The sequence below is a fragment of the Trachypithecus francoisi genome, unplaced genomic scaffold (genome assembly GCF_009764315.1).
Source record: "Trachypithecus francoisi isolate TF-2019V2 unplaced genomic scaffold, Tfra_2.0 Lachesis_group0, whole genome shotgun sequence".
Taxonomy (NCBI): domain Eukaryota; kingdom Metazoa; phylum Chordata; class Mammalia; order Primates; family Cercopithecidae; genus Trachypithecus; species Trachypithecus francoisi.
Window position 1 is genome coordinate 193,791,058 of NW_022681453.1, and position 23,908 is coordinate 193,814,965.

At 49.4% G+C, this 23,908-nt stretch overlaps 1 protein-coding gene across 5 annotated transcripts in view; it reads right to left on the bottom strand.

The window, feature by feature from the left end:
* XXYLT1 (xyloside xylosyltransferase 1) overlaps positions 1-23,908 on the bottom strand; it is a 200,537-nt gene that overhangs the window by 85,405 nt on the left and 91,224 nt on the right. For all 5 annotated transcript variants that reach the window (XM_033213102.1, XM_033213104.1, XM_033213107.1 and 2 more), the window contains one exon: positions 515-647. In XM_033213102.1, coding sequence (XP_033068993.1) covers positions 515-647 — 133 coding nt within the window. The remainder of the gene's footprint in view (positions 1-514; positions 648-23,908) is intronic.

Sequence of the window (23,908 nt, forward strand, 5' to 3'; positions counted from 1 at the left end):
TGACACACGCTTGACAACCAAACGCGGCATCACGTGGAGTGCGCTTCTTTGTGCTGACTACTGATGCCAGTCTGTGTTCCAACGCTGTGCCACCCTCCCTCCCTACAAGACCACCAGTCCACCCACTCTGCTAATAGAGAATACGCGTCACTGGTGACTCAGGGGCCAAGAAAGCCTAGTTGGTCACTAGAAGGGAAGTTAAATCGTCCTCCATAAGACAAAGTCCAAGGTTTTAAAATTCTGAACTTAACCAGATCCAACAACCAAAACAACTGGGCTTTTCTGAAGAAAAAGGCCACAAACTCCTCCAAAATAACGAGGTAGCACCTATGGCTTGGGACAGACCCACCTGCCCATACTATCAACTGTAAGCAATATGCACAAATGTGTGCCCAAGACACCAAGTGCAGAAGGATGGGACGCCAGTAAATCCCCGTCTGCCATGGATGGCAGAAGAGAGAGGGTGGAGGGTGGGGAGGGTCGTGGAGGTGGCCCCCCTGCAGTCATGACGCACCTGTAAACTGGCTGCATCTCCCGGGCTAGGCCAATGATGGCGCCTGGCAGGAAACTGTCAAATTCCTCAAACAACTCCCGGATGTTGGTCTTAAACTTCAGGTCTAGGTCCAGCTGAATGAGCCGCAGGATCTCTGCGGGAAAGAGAAAAGGACAGTGAGACACAGGCATACCTCCCGGGAGGCTCGGCCACGGACAGAAAATGACGCGGAGGGCAGAGAAAAGGGCACTGGACTCTTACTGTTGTCAGTGAATGATGCAAAGTTACCGCTGGAACAAAAGGCCTTTCATCTACCAGCAACCCCTCCGCACTATTAAGTCTTCACAAACGACTGCCGGGTCTTTTCTTCCAACTGCAGACATCCATTTTGCTTAAAACCAGGCGACCACACGCTTCAGCGTCGGCCTGCTGTCCTGATGTGACTGTTAACTGTGCACCATTTCACTCTCAAAAGTATCTCATTTGCATGATACCTTACGTGGACACCCTACTTCCCTACATAAAACTCAAAGCGGGCTGGGCACGGTGGCTCAAGCCTGTAATCCCAGCACTCTGGGAGGCCGAGGTGGGTGGATCACGAGGTCAGGAGTCCGAGACCAGCCTGACCAATATGGTGAAACCCCGTCTCTACTAAAAATACAAAAATTAGCTGGGCGTGGTGGCAGGCACCTGTAATTCCCGCTACTCAGTAGGCTGAGGGAGGAGAATTGCTTGAACCCGGGAGGCAGAGGTTGCAGTGAGCTGAGATCGCGCCACTGCACTCCAGCCTGGGCAACAGAGCAAGACACCATCTCCAAAAAAAACACACTCAAAGCATCCAGGTGTTTCCTCTTTGGAGCACAGGTGGCAAATGACCCACACAAGACAGAGGTAAAAAACATTATGGCCTCAGGCCTTTATCAGCACGTTCTGCAAACCCAGATGTGTGTCAAGTGAAGCTGCTGACAGAGGGAAACAGCTGAACGATCTCAGATACCACTGTGTTTTTAATCCACTGCCTAAAAGACAGGAAGAGCCCAAATTCTTCAATGTCACAATCACCTGGCACCTAAGAGCTGGATGCTTCCATGGCCTCCAGATGACTCCGGGCTAGACGTGCAGGAGGGAGGCACTGGTGAAGGTCCTTCCCCATCCTTCACCCAGCCCAGCCTGACCGGGAGTCTAGGTGTTGTGCCGGGCACCAGGCTGACCAGGACCCTGCCCTCAAGAGAGATACGTGGGTTGCAAAAAGTAGAGGGAGAGGCCAGTGCTGAAGCCTGAAATCAAAAAGTGGCTGTGGGAGGTCCAAAGAGGGGTGCACGGGGTTCAGTGATGAAGTGGTGAGAGCAAGTTCCTGGTACTCAGCCTGGGAATCAGAACACATGAGTGCAACTTGAATCCAGCTCTGCTGCTGATTGAGCCTGTGACCCAGGGAAAGTTACTTCTCTGAACCTCAGCTACTCCATTTGCTAAAATGGGGAGGCTCTCCTGTGCCTTGTGTGGGAAATAGCTTACGGACAGTGTTACAGGGATCCTAGAGACCTTGAGGAACAGAATTCTGGAGCAGAGCACCACACTGGCCAAACGTAGAATTTATGGGAAGGCAACTTAAGGAATTTGGGATAATTCTGCTGTAACTGAAGAAACTCCTGATGGGAGGAACAGCCATGCGTGTAGTCAGCCCGTCAATCATCACATCGAAAGCCCACCACCTGCTACAGGTGCTCTCTCTTTCGAGGCCACCTAAACCCTACTTATTCTGCAAGAAGCAGTCTAAACACCCCAGACAGGCCCTGCAGGAGTCATGGCTTCCTGCTCTGTGCTTCCCACATGGCTGCCTGCCTGCCTCTGGTCACGGCCACCTGCGTACCTGTCTCCTTGAGAATGGGAATATGCTGGGAGGGCGGGGCTCAGGACCATCAGATGCTTCTGGATAAGCGTCTTAATCTTGTCTTAATATACCCGTCAGTAAACCTGAGCACTTCCCCTGCACTTTAGGGACCAGCTGGGAGTAAACCCAGAAACGTCCTATGTAGGCCTAAGACACCGGAATCTGAGCTGCTTCGATGTTATTTACAACTCCTCCTTCCTAAAGCACCTTCCAGGAAGGGTTTGCTGAAGGTTGGTAACACTTCACCAGGTGAGGTCCACTGACTAGGAAGGAGACAGGCGGCAACTCCAGCACAAAGTGACCCCTTCACACCCATGTAGAACAACTGAGATGGGAGGCCATGCCCTTCTATTCCCAGAGGCCAGCAGGCCCCTGAGCAGCCTGCCCTGTCATGCAGGCACCTGTCCAGGAGGTTAGCCCTTTTATGTAATTATGAAATTAAGGTGCCAAGTTGTAAATGTCACTGTTGAAGAGAAAGATGCTTACTAGGAATGCTGGAATTCATTAGGATGAGGTTTCTAAAGGGGCCTGTTCCTCTGGCCTCTGGTCCTTAATGTAGCCGTCTCTCTGTGGGAAATACGTGGGGGCAAGAGGGTTACACAGAACGCTGAAGGCATTGTGAGGACAAAATGCGACTGATCCATGGAAGCGACATCACAGAGAAGATGCTGGTTGGAGGAGAGCTGAAGTGACAGCAGGAGGACCACCAAAATGTGAGGAATACATGAATGAGATAACTGTCCCCAAAGCCAGGAAGACATGAAACCTATAAATCATGAGGAAAAATGTCTGAGAAAAAGGAAGACTAGACATCTACAAGACTCACAAGAACGGCCAGCATCCCAGGCTGGCTGAATGTCCACCATGTCCAAACCTTGAGAAAACACAACAAAAAGAAAGATCTAGCATGGCAGATCTGAAAAACCTGGTTATAACTGAGGCACCTCTACCCGTTTTACACATGAGGAAACTGAGGGCCAAGAAGACAGACTTGTCAGGCATTACACTCAAGCTAGGTGGCAAAGCTGATCTCGGAACCCAGGTCTCCGAACTCCCTAGCTAATGCTCTTGTGTTTATTAGCCCCGTCACCTCCAACCCACTCCCAACACGGGCCATACACTCCTAGAGAACAGAGAACATTGTGTAATGGACCAAAGGGTGTGCACAAGACTAAACAGGCACCCAACACGACTAGCTCGTGGAGTATCTGTGTATCACTCCGTGAAAATACCAGCATGAAGACGAGTGAGTACAAGCTAAAGGTGTAGCTTTCAAGACCTCCAAGACCCTGTCACCATCATCGCCGCCACAGCCCTGGCAGCACTCCTCAGGAGTTCCTGGCTGTCCAGGGGACTACTTTCAGGGCTGAGAACACCTACGCCTCCTGCCTGGGGCTGAGGCCTGGCTGGCAGCCGATACCTCTGTACAATTACACCACAGAGGGCCACATGCACGGCCCCAGTACCAGCTGGGAGATTTTCAAACTAACATTCCCAAGGGGATGTGCGGCTGGAATTGGTGGTGGTGGATCTCACATCCAACAGGAACCTGGGTCGCTTCTGAGCCGGACGCTTCTCTGCCGAAGCGCTCTTCTCCATCTCCCTCCCAGTACATGGCTTGGGCCAACTCAGCTCATCATCAGCATCCAATTAAACCAGCCACAAGCATGTCATCTGACCACGGGCGGAACTACAACCCAGAGTAAGTAATTAATGATACCCAAAAATAAACAACAAAAGGAAAAAAAATTCCAGAAGAAAAAAAAACGTGAGCCTTCTGTCCTCTCCTTTCCCTTCTCCTATCCCCGGAAACAATTCTTGGCAGGCACATCTTAACACACAAAAAGCAACACGCAACAAAATAGATCAAGAAATGATGCAAAGAAAAGACATGCTCAGGTAAGCACAGTGACTACCATCCTGGGAAACACAACAGGCCCGCAGGGAGGGGCAGGTGAACCAGGCAAGCGCCTCCTCTGTCTTTCTGTTTTGAAAAGGCTTCGGAGATTTGCAGAGATAAATATTTATAACACTTTAAAGGGCTTTCACTGCAGAGCGTCAGCCCAAATTCCACTAACTGGGAGAGGGTTTAGGGAGAAGGGGAAATTATGACAGCACTAAGCTATGTGACTCCAGCGTCATGAGGCTGGGGACCTGGAAGCAGCTGCCTGGAAAGGGAGCTAATTTTCCCATTGTCCACTTTGAAATATTGCAGCAATATGCCACCTGCCTTATCATACTCTGGTGTTTTTAAATTGCTGTCCAGTAGCACCTCTGGCCGGCGGGAGCCAAAGGGCAACTGAAAGGGGTGGAGACTTCCCCTAACAGTGAGAGGACCCTGACCCCAGAGGAGGTGTTCTGAGGCCCATGGGACAGGACGGTTCCCCTGTGCTCCACCAGCCAGACCAGGCTGGCTTCCCGCACTGGAGGGTCGAGCATGTGGCAGAGGGTCTGAGCATGTGGTAGAGGGCCTGCCCCCGCGACACACAGACCCAGGCTGTGTCCCCAACGGGATGTGTGGTTGGAATGGGCAGTGGTGGATCTCACATCCAACAGAAACTTGGGTCGCTTCTGAGCTGGACCTTTCTCTGCCAAAGCGCTCTTCTCCATCTCCCTCCCAGGACAAGGCCTAGCCACAGGGCAGCTGGCTCACTATAGGAATAGGGGCTATGAAGAAAGACAGGGAACATGCCAAGAGTCCCAGGCCTTGGGCACCGATTCTAGGGGCTCCTCCAGCCTGACCAAACGTTCACCCTCTAGGAGCAGGGAAAGGACGTCCGTGTGCCAGGCCCTGGGAAGGCTTTGCAGGCTGACTCAGCCCATGAACCTCCATCATGCTGCCTCGAGGTAGCTGTTAGTATCTTCCAGTTTCAGATGAGGAACCTGGTGCTCAGAGAGTTTCGGTAATTTAAGACAACTCAGCAAAAAAGGCTCCGGGTGGAGAGCAATTACAGATTTGCCTCACTCGACAGTTTGCTTGATCCACTGCACATTTCTGAGAAAAGCCTTCAGACATCTCTGAAGTCCCTTTTAAAGTCCTATTGTCTTTATGAGCCAGAAATGCTTCCACATCAAGAGTGAAGACAGCAGACAACTCCAGATCATCTCTGTACAGTGGCTGGGGCTTCATGGACAGAACCCCCAACCACAACCACCTCCCGCAAGACCCTCATCTCCAAGAAGCATGAAGACTACTGGGATTCCCTTTCATTGACAAGGACCAACAGAGAAACTTCTGGAAGAAAGGGTTTTCTGCCACAGACGTTGAAAAGAAGCTTTTAATGACAACAGCCAACTTGTATCAATGCATTATACTCACTGAATCATCTAAACACTCTATGAGATACATATATATATATATATTTTTTTTTTTTTTGAGATGGAGTCTCGCTCTGTTGCCCTGGCTGGGGTGCAATGGAGCAATCTTGGCTCACTGCAATCTCCACCTCCCGGGTTCAAGCAATTCTCCTGCCTCAGCCTCCTGAGTAGCTGGGACTACAGGCACACGCCACTACACCCGGCTAATTTTTGTATTTTTAGTAGAGACAGGGTTTCACCATGTTGGCCAGGCTGGTCTCGAACTCCTGAACTCAGGTGATCCACCTGGCTTGGCCTCCCCAAGTGCTGGGATTATAGGTGTGAGCCACCACACCTAGCCCTGAGATTAATATTATTTCTATTTGGCTGGGTGTGGTGGCTGATGCCTGTAATCCCAGCACTTTGGGAGACTGAGGCAAGAGGATCACTTGAGCTCAGGAATCTGAGGCTGCAGTAAGCTGTGTCTGCACCACTGTGCTCCAGCCTGGGTGACAGAATGAAGCTCTGTCTCAAAAAAAAAAAAAAAAAAAAATTCCATTTGACAAATGAGGAAATCGAGAAGTATAATAATCCAAGATCACACAGCTGGTCAGTGGTAGGGCTCGAAACCCCAAGTCTATTGGGCTCGACAGCCTGGTGCCCGCTCTTCATTGCCCATGTGGCCCTGCCTTCCAGGCTCCTGGGCGGCCAGGATACGGCCAGAGCTCAGCTTTGCAGGCTCTGCTCAGACAGGAAGGCCCTGACTCTCACTGTGCTAATCTATGTTTTCCACATTAGCAGCCTGCCCCTCCTCGGGTGGTGCGGGGGAGAAAGGAAACAGAGTTCATAGAGTGATTTATGCAACCTGTTAGCAGCTCTGGTAAAAGGTTTTGGGTCCAGGAAATTGCAATGAATAACCACAGCCAGTTGCATATATTCGCTGTACAACAAACTTTCTTCTAGCCTTACTCGCCCCCTCTCAAAACGAAGCATGAAAAAACAGCGTTAGCTACGGCTCAGCCATGGCATTGTTTATGACGCCCAGCTCCTGTTCTGTGGACCAAACAAATTATCATGAGAAGACACAGTGTCTGCTTCAGCAACAGTGGAACATGAGTCTCCTTCCTCCTCCTTAGCACCTTCTCCGAAGAGGTATAAATCATATCCTTTAGGATAGGACAGAATTTATTTTGAACTTGGCTGAAAAATTTGGGGGACTTATATAAGACAGCACGTATGACACCCAATGTAAATTTCCCTCTCACTTCTATTGCCAGTATGAAGTGATAGCGCACGCACGGATTGATGTCGTTCAACACACAGGGGAAACGGAATTTGAGATCTGAAAATCTCCCATGTCTATGGTATGGATGTCCATGGCTCCTGCTGGCCTTTCCACAGTTTACATCTCTCTAGTGTCTGCTATAACTACTTTGTTTGTTTGTTTTTGTCTCCAAAAGCTTAAATTCTTTCCTATTTAAGGTAGAAACACATTTGGACTCTGTTCACAACAGTTAGACTGACGGTGCTCGGTCTTCCTTCTTCGCCAACAGGCTTTTTTTCAGAGACCCCCGGGTGGAAGCTGTAGAAAGCAATCCTGGCCGGGCGCGGTGGCTCAAGCCTGTAATCCCAGCACTTTGGGAGGCCGAGACGGGCGGATCACGAGGTCAGGAGATCGAGACCATCCTGGCTAACATGGTGAAACCCCGTCTCTACTAAAAATACAAAAAACTAGCCGGGCGAGGTGGCGGGCGCCTGTAGTCCCAGCTACTCGGGAGGCTGAGGCAGGAGAATGGCGTGAACCCGGGAGGCGGAGCTTGCAGTGAGCCGAGATTGCGCCACTGCACTCCAGTCTGGGCGACAGAGCGAGACTCCGCCTCAAAAAAAAAAAAAAAAAAAAAAAAAAAAAAAAAAAGAAAGCAATCCTTTTGGATAGAATTATCAGGTGTTTTCTGAAAATAATGATACAGATACCACTGGTTGCCCAAACTGTCACAGTGCAACTTTCCAAATTCTCCGTTTTGAGATTCTCTATCAGAATTATGGGCTCTTGTTACTAATCTCATCTTCCAACCACTCTCTCCCTCTTAAGTGGCATTTGAGCCCATGCCACCTTATGGATTCAGTCTAAAACCAGGTAAACTAACAAAGGTTTCATTCTGCTGCCTGCAGCTCCTCATCCCCACACTGTCCCCTGACACCTGCTCCTGCCCTTGGCCCTGCATCCTGTCAGGGCCTGTCCACTGCAGCCTTGCCCCGTCCATTGATCCATATGGCAATGACAATGACAGGACTAATTCCTTATATTTCTATGGCATGTTGCAATGTTCAAAGTGCATTCCCAGCCCATAAAACTCATTCCCATGTTTAACTCATTGAATCCTTACAGCAACCCTAGGGGGCAGGTGCATCCATGTGGACTGGGTTCAACTGCATATCACAGAATACCTCTAGTAGCAATGGTTTCAACACAGAGAAGAGCATAACTAAGCCATCCACGGAGGGCACGGCTGCTCCATGAAGTCATCACAGACCCAGACGACTTCTGCTTTTCTCCTTTGTTTTCCTTGATCTCATTTCCATCCTCAAGGTACCTCATGGTGCAAGACGGGGGCTGCTGGGGCTCTAGCCACCTTGGCTGCATTCCAGGCAACGGAAAGGAACCAAGAGAAAGGACACCCTGACCTTGCGTCCTGCAATGAGGCAGACTCTTTAAGCACCCTTCCTGGAAGTCTTTAACATTTCTTCTCATATCTCACTACACAAAATGTAGTCACATGGTCATGCTTAGCTACAAGGAAAGCTATGAAATGCATTCTTTCATGGGCATAAGGTTACCCCCAAATAAATGGGATTCGGTTGTAAATTAAAAAGGAGAGAACTGACATAGAGCAGGAACTAGCAGTCCTTCCACAGGAGGCAAGAAGTAACCACACCCACTTTACAGATCAAGAAATAGAGGCCCACAGAGATGAGGTGTTGTTACAGTCACAAGGTCACTAGTGGCAAGATGGGGACTAATTCCATGTCATCGGCCCCCCATCCAGATCCCTTTTCCCTGTTCATGGAGCCTCCTTGCTGCACTGGAGCCACTGCTGTGTTTCTGCAAAGACTCTTGCTTGCTCTCCTCCAGATCTCTGTTCAGCCCTCAGCTGTCCCCAGTTGGTCTAGCAACAAGATCCAAGCCTGCCAGGCCTGGGCTGCCATCCTGAAGGGCTACTGTCCCCCGTCCCCTGCCTCATACTTTGTTCCCCGCCTTGCTTCCCTGCGTTTGTGTCGCACTGGGTCCCTTGGAATCCAGGCATGGTCATTAGCAAGGAGGACCAGGCCAGTGATGGCCAGATCCCAGCAAGCTACAGACCCTCAGAGTAGGATCACAACCCCACAACTGTTTCTGCAATGCCCAAGGAGTTCTGTGAGCAGGATGGCTCACTTTGGGGTACCCATACCAAGACAGCTGACACCACCTGAAATTGTTTCTGATGGCCAACCTCTTGTGTGACCACGACCTTGTTCCATTCTGACACTGAAAACACATTTCATGATGGACGTGGACCTTGGCTACGACGCCTAAGCAAACACAAATTAATTCGTGCTGAAGTGCGGCTTGGTAAATAGAACTTTGCAATGATGGAGTCCGTTATGGGAAGTGACTAAGGGGGTTTCTTGGTGGTGAAATGTGTGGGGACTTCTGCTCCGTGAAAAGGGGAGTCTGTATTTCCATTGAAAATTGGAGCCTGGATTCTCAGCACAGGGGCCAGTCCTATGACTTCCCTGCCTTCCTGTGTAAACATGAAAACATTTTTGTTTTCAAGTTCTAGCACCCTGGCTACCTCTTTCATGTCTCTGACATGAAGGTCCCTATATTCTGGCAGCAGTTCTCCCCATTGTGAACAATGAATCCGCCACTCTTTCCTGGAGTTACACTGTCTCAGTTCCTCTCCCCCAGCAGACTCATCCTTCTCCAGGTGGTGCTCTCCAGCCTCCTACCACCCTCTACAGGGTTGCAGGCTACAGGGTTTCCTCAGCCTCCTCTAGCCAAGTACAGCAGAAGCACCTACAACCAAGAGAGGCACAGACTCCTGAGATCCTCTCCCAGGAAGGGCAAATGGGACGAGGCAGAGAACAGCCGGCTTCTCACCGAGGGGACGATGACCAACCCCAGCCACAGCGCCTGACTTCTCCCTGGGACCACGGAGGGGTGTGGAAAGGATGGCCCCACATCATCCCTTGTGCTAGAAACCCACATCACAGCAAAGAAAAAAGTTTCTCCACTTTGTGAATCCGGAAATACCTCTCTGACCTTTTCTAGCAGGAGGAAAAAATATGGCCTTCATCTTTTCAGTAGCAAACATCTTTCACCTTGTGACAGCTTGCAAACTGACTAGCCAATGGTCAAATGGCTCTTCAGCTTTCCTGTCTCCTGAGCCAGAACTCCTGACCAAATGTCATGTTACATTACCACTGCTTATACTACATCTTCTACAAAAGATGGATGATCTGTCATCTAGGAGATAATTAAGTACCTACCTCTCAGGTACTGGGCTATGCACTTTACATATTTTGTCTCATCGAATCCTCACACACAGGGCTTACTGTCCCCATTCTCGAGCTGCCTCCTCCCTGACGGCTGAAGTTTTATTGCTTTCATCTCTGTTTACCGAGGCTGAGAGGAGCCCCTCCTGTTATGAGTCTGATAAGAATGACACAGGAAGGCAGGAAAGTCACGGGATTGGCCCCTCTGCTGAGAATCCAGGCTCCGATTTTCACTGGAAATACAGACTCTCCCCGCCTCATGGAGCAGACGTCCCCACACATTTCACCACTAAGAAACCCCCTTGGTCACCTCCCACAGCGGACTCCATCATTGCAAAGATTCTGTTTACCAAACTGCACTTAAGCACTAATTAATCTATTTTCCAATTTTAATTAAATTTTAATTTCATTTAATCATTAGTTTTTCTTCTAATTAAATAACATTTGAGTTATTTTAATTTAAATTAAAGACATAAAATACAAGGCACCAAACTGACAGAATGCAGCTGAGTGCAAAAAACGAAAGAGAAAACAAGGTTTTAACTCATAAATATTTCAGCGTGCACTTCCGAAGAAACAAGGACACTCTCTTTCGTAACAACAGTACGACATCAAAGTCAGGACACTGGCAGTAACAACCCAATACCATTTCATCCACAGTCCTATTCAAAATGTGTCAGTTGTCCAAAAACAAAAACACAGTTCCTGGCCCCAGACTGCATGTAGCTGTTCCACGTGTTCTACCCGAAATGATTCCTCAGTCTTTCCTTGTCTTCCAGGACTTAGGACAATTTGGGGAATATGGGCCACATTTTTATTGATTTATTGATTTATTGATTTTGAGATGGAGTCTTTCGCTAGGCTGGAGTGCAATGGCACGATCTCAGCTCACTGCAACTTCCACCTCCCGGGTTCAAGCAATTCTCCTGCCTCAGCCTCCCAAGTAGCTGGGATTACAGGTGCCCACCACCATGCCCGGCTAATTTTTGCATTTTTAGAAGAGACGGGGTTTCACCATGTTGGCCAGGCACCAGGCCATGGGTCAATTATTTGGTAGAACTCCTTCAGTCTGGGTTTGCCTGATGTCTCCTCCTGACTAGAGGCGGACTGTGCATCTTTGTCAGGAAAGCCGCAGAAGCAGTGCTGCGTTCTCACAGCGCCACACCGGCAGGCACGTGGTGCCAGGCTGTCCTATCACTGGTGACGTTGGCTTTGATCACAGTCAAGCTACTATTTTTCTCTTTGTAACAACAACATTTTGTGGGGTGATACTTTAAGACTCTGACAATATCCCATTTCTTTTTTTTTTTTTTTTTTTTGAGGAGGAGTCTCGCTCTGTCGCCCGGACTGGAGTGCAGTGGCCAGATCTCAGCTCACTGCAAGCTCCGCCTCCTGGGTTTCCGCCATTCTCCTGCCTCAGCCTCCCAAGTAGCTGGGACTACAGGCGCCCGCCACCTCGCCCGGCTACTTTTTGTATTTTTAGTAGAGACGGGGTTTCACCGTATTAGCCAGGATGGTCTCGATCTCCTGACCTCGTGATCCGCCCGTCTCGGCCTCCCAAAGTGCTGGGATTACAGGCTTGAGCCACCGCGCCCGGCCAATATCCCATTTCTTAACAAATGTTTACCTATTTGTTTTAGCATCCATTGACGATTCTTGTCTAAATAAATTATTACTATGTTGAGCCAGGCACGGTGACTCATGCCTGTAATCCCAACACTTTGGGAGGCCAAGGCGGGTGGATCACCTGAAGTTAGAAGTTCGAGGCCAGCCTGGCCAGCATGGTGAAACCCCATCTCTACTAAAAATACAAAAATGAGCCGGGCATAGTGGCGGGCACCTGTAATCCCAGCTACTTGGGAGGCTGAGGCAGGAGAACCACTCGATCCCAGGAGGCGGAAGCTGCAGTGAGCCGAGATCACACCCCTGCACTCCAGCCTGGGCGACAAGAGCAAAACTCCATCTCAAATATATATATAACTATGTCGATTGTCAAACGGTAACTTTCCAATGCCTTCATTCCTTCTACATTTATTAGCTGGCATTCTGCTCCATTGTGTTGACCTCACCCATGCTCAGCCAAGAAGAGCTTCCTGGTATCACTCACTTATGGTAGGTTGTGCCAAGCATATTCGTCCCTTCTGGTTTTCCCCAAAATGCAAATAGCAGAAGGCTCCGTGGTGCCTGAGGCAGGGGAACTGAACAAGGCAGAAATGTCAGAGCTGCTGGGGCTGGAGCTTTGGGTCCATCATCCAAGTACTTGAGACAGCAATGACCCTCTTGGAAAATCTCCAGGCTACAGGATCAATGTCCACTCTCACTGGATAAAGAAACGATAACTGGATACCACAGGCAGCACCAGAACACCTTTTCTTTCCTCTAGTTGTTTTTTCAAACAACTGTTGACATGGACTCTACATTATTCCACGAAATGTGAACTGAGGGATTTTAGGCAAGAGTGAGTAGGTCGGGCCCTGGGGTAGAGCCGTGGCTCACAGGCCTGGCTATGGCACTGCATCCAGCCATGGCTAAGCCATCACCAGCTGTCCCAGACTGTAAGGATGAGGAGTTTGAAACGGGTGCGGTCTGAGACCCCTCCCAGTCCTACCATCCTGTGATTCTGAACAGAAATGGTCTTTGCTCCTCACTCATACCTTGTTTGTTCTCAGAACAGCACAAATAAATCATCAGACACAGGAGATATATCTACTGCGTTGTTCTCACCCATGCCTAGCCAAGCAAGCCACAAAATCCCGTCTATGTGCCAAGCACTATGCTAAATGTGAAGGTTCAGAAATAAATAGTATCTTTCCTAGCCTCAAAAATGCCAATACTGGAGGGTTTTTCACTAGATATTCTCTGCTGCCACTGCTGCAGCTGCTTCCATCCTACCCTGGTCCTGAGGGCAGCAGCCCTGTTCACCAGTCACCCAGCAAGCATGGGCAGGCCCTGCTGAGACAGGGCACTACCTATGGAAGAAGAACCAGAGACTGGGAGGTGCTGGGACCTGCCTTACTACTGAGAGCTCCCCCTCTTCTGCAACATTCCTCACGGTCATTAAACATCACCATATGGAAACTGGCATTTCCTTAGTACCTACTGTGTGCCAGCCCCTGGAACACTTGAAAGGCCCCCACTTTCCATTTTGCAAATGTTGAAACTTCAGGTCCATGGTGGCCTGTACTAACCTGCCTAGGGTCACACGGCCAGTGAGTGACACAGCGGGAATGCAAGTTAGCCCCCGCCCCCATCACAAAGTCTGAGCTCTTTTGCCTCAACGTGGTCCCTTGAAACAGGGATTACCTCTAAATCCACCCGTTCCCTGTGCAGTTACCTACTTCTGGGAAACATCACTCCAAAACCTAGTGGGTTAAAACAACAGTGTATTACTATCCCTGACAGTTCCGTGGGTCCACCAGGCTTAGCAGGGTGGTTCTGATTGTGGGGGTCTTTTGGGTGAATGCAGTAAGATGGTGGCTGGGCTGGAGGCCTCTAAAGGCTCAGCCTGGCTGGCTGACCATGATGGCTACACAGGTTGCCAGCAGTCCTGGCTGGCCGCGGTCACACGCTCAGCAGGGCCGTCAGCCTGAGTGCGCTCCTGTGGCTCTCCCAGGGGCTGGGGCTCCATCCCAGCATGGCAGCTGCAGTCCAAGAGGAAGTTTGCCAAGGTGAGTGCTCCAGGAGACCCGGGCTGAAATGGCAGGGCCACTTATGACCCAGCCTTGAAGGTCACTCAGCATCACTTCCACTACATCCCATTTGTCAAAACAAGCCACAGCACCAGCCCAGATTCAGGGAGAGGAACCAACATAAAGGTGTGCATACCGGGAGGTGTGTCCCTGAGGGGTCAGCTTTGGAGACCAGCTGCCACATAGCCTCGTCCCACAGTGGGATACAGATACAGACGGTGCCCGCCACAATGCGAGTCCACTTAACAATTTTTCAGCTTTAGGATGGGTTTATCAAGGCATTAAATGTATTCTCAACTTAGGATATTTCTGATTTACAATAGGTTTATTGGGCTGTAGCCCCCCATAAGTAAAGGAGCAACTGTATTTTAAATTTCTTCCTTATACTTTTCCTAGTTTTCTACTATATACAAAGACACACACACTTTTGTAATCACAGGGATAAATATTTGAAATTATAACTATATGATATTGTAATATATGTTCTATGCAGGAGTATTGGTGTGTCAAATGTATATTAATGTGTGTGTGTGTGTGTGTGTGTATATATATATATATATTTTTTTTTTTTTTGAGATAGAGTTTCGCTCTTGTTGCCCAGGCTAGAGTGCAATGGCATGATCTCGGCTCACCGCAACCTCCGCCTCCCAGATTCAAGCGATTCTCCTGCCTCAGCCTTCCAAGTAGCTGGGATTACAGGCATGCACCACCACACCTGGCTAATTTTGTATTTTTAGTAGAGACGGGGTTTCTCCATGTTGGTAAGGCTGGTCTCGAACTCCCAACCTCAGGTGATCCACCCACCTCAGCCTCCCAAAGTGCTGGAATTACAGGTGTGAGCGACCTGTGAGCGCCCAGTCGTTAATGTATATATTTATGTGTATGTGTATATACACACACCTATGAAACTAGAAGAAAATGTACAAAATCCCACTGGGGTAAATGTGCAATTATTTTTAAAGTATTTTTCATGTTTCCAAAATGTACATATATTGCTTTTGAAAACATTTTAAAAGAAATTAACTACCTCACAGAACACACCCATCTTTTAGTCAGTGTGTATCAGATTTAAGGCATTTAGCCATGACCTCAACTTTCTTTAGGATTCCTTCTCAAGGTCAACAGAGGTACCCATTTATACAACCTTCTTCCTGAGCCACGTCCATTCCAAAACTTCTGCATTCCTCCTGCTTCACCACAGGATGATTTACTGGGCTTCTAAATGCATTTTTCAAAGAAAAATCAAACAATCAGCTGCGAGTTCATCTCACCTGGCTTTGTTTCCTGTCATTCATCTAGTTGTATTTATGCTACATTTCCCCATCTCTTCTTGCCAAGTACATCTTGGAAACAGCAGGTGCTTTGAGTATCTGAGCAGCTTAGAAAAATCCTCAAGCCTCCGGAGACGAGCCTTTTCCAGAGGCCAATTTGTATTCTCAGAGCTCCAGGCCTAAAGGAACCCAATAAGCCAGAACAGTGACTCTCACCTGTAGTCCTAGCACTTCAGGAGGCCAAGGCAGGAGGATCCCTTAAGCCCAGGAGTTTGAGTCCAGCCTGGGCAATATATTGAAACTCCGCCTTTACCAAAAAAAAAAAAAAAAAAAAGGAACCCAGCCACGAAAGAGTAGCCTCAGAAATAGGTGAGGGAATGAGCTCATGAATGGGAAAGTTCAGTCAACCCTCTGTGTCCAGGGAGGTAAACTGAGGTAAAGCAATTCCCTTCCTGTCAGATTTAAATGATGGTGTAAAACAATGAGGTGGAAGGTGATGAACTTGCTACTGCCTAAAATGATACAGACCATCCAAACCCAACAGCAAAAGCAGCCAAGGGGTTTCCCTCTGAATCAACAGCCAGCAAAGGGCACAGGGTGAGCCTGGACCGCACACTTAGGAGGCTGAGCATGGTAAGAGCAGGGTACCTGGGCAGGAGATGCCAAAGGCAAGCCTAAGTTCTCCTGGCAGCCCTACCCTTCCCAAAGGAGGGTGGGTTCTGAACGGCTAAGCACAGGGGTCTGTTCCCAGCGTCCGCACACATCAACAGCTCTGGGAGCCCGAGAGGGCGTACTTGTTGAGTCAGTCAGTGCTATTGTTACCCGGTCACTTTCCAACCATAAACCCAAACTTCAAATTTCATCACTTGGGGTGGACTAAGAAATCTGACATGGCCTTTCTTGGGGTTTAATTTCCTACACGCCTACATGAACGAAAAACTTTGGCATTCCTATGGAAACATAAGACATTTTAACCATATCCAGGCAGGATGGTATCTGGATTACTGGTGTCTTGATTGTACTCTTAAACGTGCAGTTTCCCGGTCTCCACAGATGTCAAACAAACAAACAAACAAACAAAAAGCGTGCACTGCCCTGATGAAGCAGAGACGCCATGCCCTGCCCTTTCTCTCCTCTACCAAAACAGGTCGCTTCCCCACAGGTCTGTGTTCATGGTCTGGTTCCCAGAACGCCAGGTCAGGGCAAATGTGCTTTCTGAATATCCTAGTCCAGTATCAAGAGATGAGGTTGCCTCTGTGCAATTCATACGACAGTTATTTGTGACTTTATTGGAGTCATTAACAGTTAAGTGAGGCTGGGCGCAGTGGCTCACGCCTGTAATCCCAGCACTTTGGGAGGCCGAGGTAGGCGGATGATGAGGTCAGGAGATTGAGACCATCCTGGCTAACATGGTGAAGCTCCGTCTCTACTAAAAATACAAAAAAATTAGCTGGGCGTGGTGGCGGAAGTCTGTAGTCCCAGCTACTCGGGAGGCTGAGGCAGGAGAATGGCGTGAACCCGGGAGGCGGAGCTTGCAGTGAGCCGAGATTGCATCACTGCACTCCAGCCTGGGAGACAGAGCGAGACTCCGTCTCAAAAAACAAAAACAAAAACAAAAACACATACACACAAAGAGTTAAGCCATAAACAAGCAGGTACAGAGTTTGGTTACTACCAGTGATGGAAGAGTTGAACATTCTTTTTTTTTTTTTGAGATGGAGTCTCGCTCTGTCACCCAGGCTGGAGTGCAGTGGCGCAATTTGGGTTCACTGCAGGCTCCACCTCCCGGGTTCACGCCATTCTCCTGCCTCAGCCTCCCGAGTAGCTGGGACTACAGGCGCTGCCACCACGCCTGGCTAATTTTTTGTATTTTTAGTAGAGACTGGGTTTCATCATGTTAGCCAGGATGGTCTCGATCTCCAACCTTGTGATCCGCCTGCCTCGGCCTCCCAAAGTGCTGGGATTACAGGCCGAGCTGAACAAGCTTAAAAGAATTCCCAAGTGATTTCAATTATAAAGCCAGGCGTTAATTGTGCGGTCACAGAAACGCTGAACTCATACAAAAGGAAAAGGGATGTTCCTTTTCCATGCCAGCCAGTTTGGGTTTCGTTTTCTTTTTAAAACACTTTTACCTCCATACATATCTTAAGTACCATCATGATGGCTGGTAACTTTAATTCCTTTAATACAAACAAAATTGGTCAAAAGCACCTTCTAGCCCAGGCGATCTGGGATTTTCTCCTCCAAGATAGAGAGAGCCCTTCTGCTTTCCAAAGAAAAAGCTGAAACTGCACCAAAGTTTCCTTCTGCACCTAAAGAGAGGCAGAGGCTTGCCGTGAAGAGAGGCAGAGGCTTGCCGTGCTGTAATAAAAACAGAAACACGATGCTGCTCGAAGTGCGTCGCTCAGGAGGAAGAACACTGCCCCAAGAAGTTACCAGCTGAGCGCGGCTGAACGTGAGCACAGCCCCAGGTTCTCTCCGGGGCCAGGGGAAGCACCAAGCCAGAACCTCTGAGTGACTGTCCCATCAACAGTACCCACAGCCAGCAACAACACACTGCAAAGTTCTAAGACATGGATGCCTTCCTCGTTCATGACTAACAACTTTGCACTCTTTCAATCATTCAACAAATATTTATTACACCCCTACTGTGTACCAGGTGCTGCTCTAGCCACCGCAGATAAGGCAGAGGAAAGACAGGCGTGGGTCCTGCTCCTGTAACTTACAGACTAGACAAGATGGCCTCAGACGGCAGTAAGTGTTACAGAGAAAATAAAATAGGGTGGTGGGGAAGAATGTGACATGGTGAGAGCTACTGGAATCGGATAGTCAGGGAAGGGCTTTTCAACAGGCAACATCTGAGCTGAAACCTGAACTATGGGAAAACAGAAATGCAAAGATTTGGGGAAAGAGAGGGCAAAGGGAGTCACTAGTGAAAAATCAAGGAATGCATTGAGCACATTTCTGATGAAAAGGGGGGAGGAGAACCAGTGGAGTCGGAGCAAGGGGTATGAGGAAGAAAGGTATTAAAGCCATGGCTAGAGAGGTAGGTGGACACACCTGACTGGGTGAGGGGCTCTAGACATCAGAGAGGAGTGATTTGGCAGCCCCCCCAGGGCTGATCGATACCCCTACTTTGAAGACTGGGCACCTCTCCATGCCTCTACCCTGATCCTGGCGTCCCGGTACACATCTTGTGAGTCCCCCAGGAGCTCTGTCTCTCTAGACGGTGCTCCAACAGTGGAGATGCTCACCCTGAGAGATGTCACAGGGCTCTCAAACTAGGGAACCGCATCTCCCCTGCCTTTTGGGCCCACTGGCTAACTTTTGTGAGGCTGGGATCCAAAGACAGAGAGTGTGGCTGCTATTCCTCAGGAAAGAAAATACCAGGAAGGCACAGGGAAAGGTGCAGCGCCTCCTCCCCGAGCATCTGCCTGGCCGTTATGGTCCGGTTCTGCTCCTGGCCTCATTCTCCTTTGTGCTATGACCTAGGAGGTGCTCGACACTAACTAACATTCTGGTTCACATAAGACTTGGCGGAAGAACAGCAACCAGCACAGGTTTGCTACGCACCTAAAAACGGGCATGAAACTCTATTTTTATTCACCGAATCCTATGTTCCCAATGATTAAAAGCATCATTTTAAAGACTTTTCATTTTCCTTTCTGGTTGTTTTCAAATGGCCAGTGAGCTTCCTAGTTTTCCAAATTCTGCTCCTCCACCCTCCCCACTACAGTAGTCCACTGACTTGGGGTAAAGTACGGACTCCGGGGAAATCCTACTGAAAGGCGTCGCGGATAAAGCTTCGGAACGTCCCTGTAGAAAGCAGGCGCAGCTCTAGGTCTTGGGCATCCCGCACCTGCTCGCTGTCCAGGAGAGCACCCAGCTCCCACCAGGGAGTCCCTCCTATGGGTCATCAGTGGCCACGACCTCATTTCCCTGAAGGGAAGTGTGGAGATGTCATTGTTGGGGGTCTTCCCCAGGTCACGCGACTAGGGGCCGTGTCAGCAGGCACTGGTAAGCACAGCCTCTGGCTCCGTGGGGTTGCAGGAGCAGAGTGACATACTCAGAGTCCCTCAGTCAGAGGATGGAGAGAGAGGAAGCCCAGGGCAGAAGGAAGACACCAGGCCAGGGAGATACTTCTCTGGTGAATTTTTTTTTTTTTAAACAAGGGCTGTAGATCATTTCATTGGTCAGCTTCATATAAGCCAGCCTCGTGCCAGCCTTGCTACTGGCAATCAGGAAACCTTCCACACACCACCCCATCTTTGTCTAGAGACTCTAGACACTCAAAAGGAGATGAGGCTTTCACTTTTCCTCTGCAGAGGAGGCAGAAGAGGGGGTCCTGGGATGAGGAACCACACAGGCTCTCTCCCTCACAGTCCATTCTTTTTCTTCTTAGGACTTTCCACAGTTGGCAATTATACCTTTTTTTTTTTTCCAAGATAGGGTCTCCCTTGGTCACCCAAGCTGGAGTGCAGTGGCACAATCACAGCTCACTGCAGTCTTGATTTCCTGGGCTCAAGCGATCCTCCCACCTCAGCCTCCTAAATAGCTGAGACCACAAGTGTGCACCACTATGTCCGGTTAATTTTAATTTTTTTTATTTTTTTATTTTTTATTTTTATTTATTTATTTTTTTTTGAGACGGAGTCTTGCTCTGTCGCCCAGGTTGGAGTACAGTGGCCGGATCTCAGCTCACTGCAAGCTCCGCCTCCCGGGTTTACGCCATTCTCCTGCCTCAGCCTCCCGAGTAGCTGAGACTACAGGCGCCCGCCACCTCGCCTGGCTAGCTTTTTGTATTTTTTAGTAGAGACGGGGTTTCGCCGTGTTAGCCAGGATGGTCTCGATCTCCTGACCTCGTGATCCGCCCGTCTCGGCCTCCCAAAGTGCTGGGATTACAGGCTTGAGCCACCGTGCCTGGCTAATTTTTTTTAAGAAACAGAGTCTCATTATGTTGCCCAGACTGGTCTCGAACTCCTGGGCTCAAGTGATCCTCCTGCCTCAGCCTCCTGAGTAGCTGAGACTATAGGAGCACGCCACCATGCCTGGCTATTTCCTCTCCTTCCCTCTTTCCCTCTCTCCTTTCCTTCCTTCCTCCCTCTCTCCCTTCCTTTCCCTTTCTCTTCTTCCTCTTCCTCCTTCTCCTCCTCCCCTTGGCTGCCTCCTCCTTCTCCCCTTTCCCTTCCCCTTCTCCTTCCCCTTATTTTTCTTTTTCGTAGAGATTGGGTCCTACTATGTATACAGCCTGGGCTGGTCTCGAACTGGACTCAAGCGATCCTCCCTCCTTGGCCTCCCAAGTAGCTGGGACTACAGGAGTGTGCCACCGTGCCCAGCCACAGTTGTACATCTATTTGTTCACTTATTTATGGTTGGCCTCTCTCATAAGACTGTAAGCTCCATGAGGGCTTGGACTGTCCCTAAGGATAGTGCCTGGCACATTCAACAACAACAATTTTTTTTTTTTTTTGAGACGGAGTCTCACTCTGTTGCCCAGGCTGGAGTGCAGTGGCCGGATTCAGCTCACTGCAAGCTCCGCCTCCTGGGTTTTACGCCATTCTCCTGCCTCAGCCTCCCAAGTAGCTGGGACTACAGGCGCCCGCCACCTCGCCCGGCTAGTTTTTTTTTTGTGTGTGTATTTTTTTTTAGTAGAGACGGGGTTTCACCATGTTAGCCAGGATGGTCTCGATCTCCTGACCTCGTGATCCGCCCGTCTCGGCCTCCCAAAGTGCTGGGATTACAGGCTTGAGCCACCGCGCCCGGCCAACAATTATTTTTTAAAAGGAGGAAACACAAGACTCTCAGAACCAGGTTCACTTGGTAAAGAGCTTCCCCATTTAAGAAACTTAGAGCGGCCGGGCGCGGTGGCTCAAGCCTGTAATCCCAGCACTTTGGGAGGCCGAGGCGGGTGGATCACGAGGTCAGGAGATCGAGACCCTCCTGGCTAACATGGTGAAACCCCGTCTCTACTAAAAATACAAAAAACTAGCCGGGCGAGGTGGCGGGCGCCTGTAGTCCCAGCTACTCGGAGGCTGAGGCGGGAGAATGGCGGGAACCCAGGAGGCGAAGCTTGCAGTGAGCTGAGATCCGGCCACTGCACTCCAGCCTGGGCGACAGAGCGAGACTCCTCCTCAAAAAAAAACAAAGAAAAGAAACTTAAGAGCAACTATGAAAAAGCTCTACCCCAGAGCAATCAGGGCTGTGCCCTCAGAGCCACAGTTACTGAGCATCAAATTCTGCTGGGGCACAGCAGTCAGGGAAGTACACACAGGCAGTAATGCTCAGCCTAAGTCCTCGGAAGACAGTGGCAGGACCTCCTCATAACAGGAGAGGCTCTTCCACAGTCAGGAGGGCCACACAGCGTGCACTGGCTGAGCACCAGTTCAGGGGACAGGAGCAAAGGGCAGAAGCTCTCAGGAGATGTGTGAGATAGAACTGGGAGAACGTGGACAGAAGGGAAGTCTAAGACTGTTCCTTTGTTTCTCACTCCGGCAACCGGTCATTAGCTAAAACTCGGAAAGGGCACATTTGGGGAGGAGAAGACAATCAGTTCTGTGTTGCATGTGACTTTGCTGCACCCCTGGGCTGTTCAGATGGAGATTCCTAGGGGTAAGTTAGGATACGGGTCTGGGTGTTTTAGAAGCAGGTCTCCGGTGGACACGGTAGGAACAGACATCACTAGTGCTCACCCACACTCTGCCTTCCTGGATCCTTGCAGCAAGATGGCCACATGACTAGCTCCTGACTGAAGAACTGTGAACAGAAGTGCTGTGCGCAACTCTGGACTGTAGCAGGGAGAAGCCACTGCAGAACCTCAGCCACTGCTCCTCTGGAAGCCACATGCTCCCAATGGCGTCGTTACAGGATGGAAGTGGCCTCGATTCCTGAGTCACTGCTTAAAAGGAAGATGTCCTAGAGAGCCAATGCATCCGGAGTGACATTTGTGTGGGAAAGAGGAAAAAAATTATGTATGAAGTCACGGAGATTTCAGTGCATGCTTGTTATTACCGCCCAGCTTAGTCTAGCCTTACTAAGACAGAAGTCATCAGCCTATACGTAGCAGCTTAAGTCAAGACATGGATAAGGTGAGTAGACACAATCTTTTTTCTGCCCACACACCTAAAAGATATGACAGAATTTTTTTTTTTTTTTTGAGACAGTGCCTCACTCTATCGCCCAAGCTGGAGTGCAATGGCATGATGTCAGCTCACTGCAACCTCCATCTCCTGGGCTCGGATGATTCTCCCACCTCAGCCTCCCAGGTAGCTGGGACTACAGGTGTGCACCACCACGCCCGGCTGATTTTTGTATTTTTTGTAGAGACAGGGTTTCGCCATGTCGCCCAGGCTGTAATTGTAACAACAGGACTACACTCCAGTAATGACCTGAAAGGGAGAAGAGGTGACATTCCCCTGCCCTGGTGTGCATATTATAATCCTGGGTAGAGGAGGGGTGTATAGAATGCTTAAATCCCCTCCCAGTAATTCTGATCCTCTGTGATCACCCTTCTCCCCCATGATCTGAGAAGAACTGGTAAGAAGTGAGATGAGAAGCAGATCTTGAATATTCTTTCTTCATTTTCACACACAACAATCCTTGCTTGTGTGCCATCAGTACGTTCCACCGCTCTGACACACTGGTATAATTTGGTTAATTTATTGTGTTTATTAAGCTCCCTAGCTTCTCCAGTTCCTCGTTTGGAGACACACTGATGTTGATGAGGCTGGAGAGCTGGAGGAAGCAAGACGGTAGTCTGTACCCCACACCACAGCTGGCACTCCCTTATGCTTACCTAAGGACTTTAAACATGTAAAAGGCAGATGTTTGGGGTTGGAATTGACAATATGAAAAGCTAAGTACCAAGATGCAAAAGTCACGGTTCCCATGGTAACCCTCCTTACAACACAGAGCACAGGCCTACAGGGTCTGCTGGAAAGGTGATCTGAGAAGTAGGACAAGGCTAACTCCTCGGAACCAGCAAGAAACTCTCAAGCCCCCACCTAGGAACTAACTCCCCAGCCTGCTGCCGCTGCTGACATCCCCCCTCCAGCATGTCGAGGACCACATGCCACCCTCCTCGCTGGGCCCTCACATCAGCACTACCAGCCAGGGGTTACTCCAGGGAAAAGGGAAGGGTCCTGCTCATAAAGGCTGTGTCCCTCCCTCAGGCTTCTCCAGGAGCTCTTCTGCCAAACTCCTCATCCTCCTGTGGGCTTCCCAGGCTGTCCATGTAGAATTACCTGCTCCCTTGCAGTATTAATTCACATAGTTCCATTGCATGCACATAGTATTATATTTAGGCATTTGTGCATCTGTGATGCTCCCTGAACAGTGAGGCCCACAGAGGTAGGGACTGTGTCTTGCCCTTTTATCCCTGGCCTCCAGAAAAGAATCTGAAGAAGGACCTCAATTTCAAGATGACCTCACATGAATGAATTCAAGATTCTCTCTTGAATCTTGAATATTTTCATCAAGGACTTACTAGAAGATACAGAAAGATACTTACCAGGCTTGCCGAAAGCGTGAAACAGACACAGAATGGCAAACAGGAACGGCAGAGGGATCAGTCTCTGACACAACCTGGCGGGGTAGGATCAATGCACCAACCCAAACTTGGGCTAAATGTGAAAGCCCTGCAGTGGCATCATGCCAACCAACCGCACAAGTTCATGGCCATGAGACCTGCGTTAGCAGCACCCTCAAAAATGGGGAAATGGCCAGGTACGGTGGC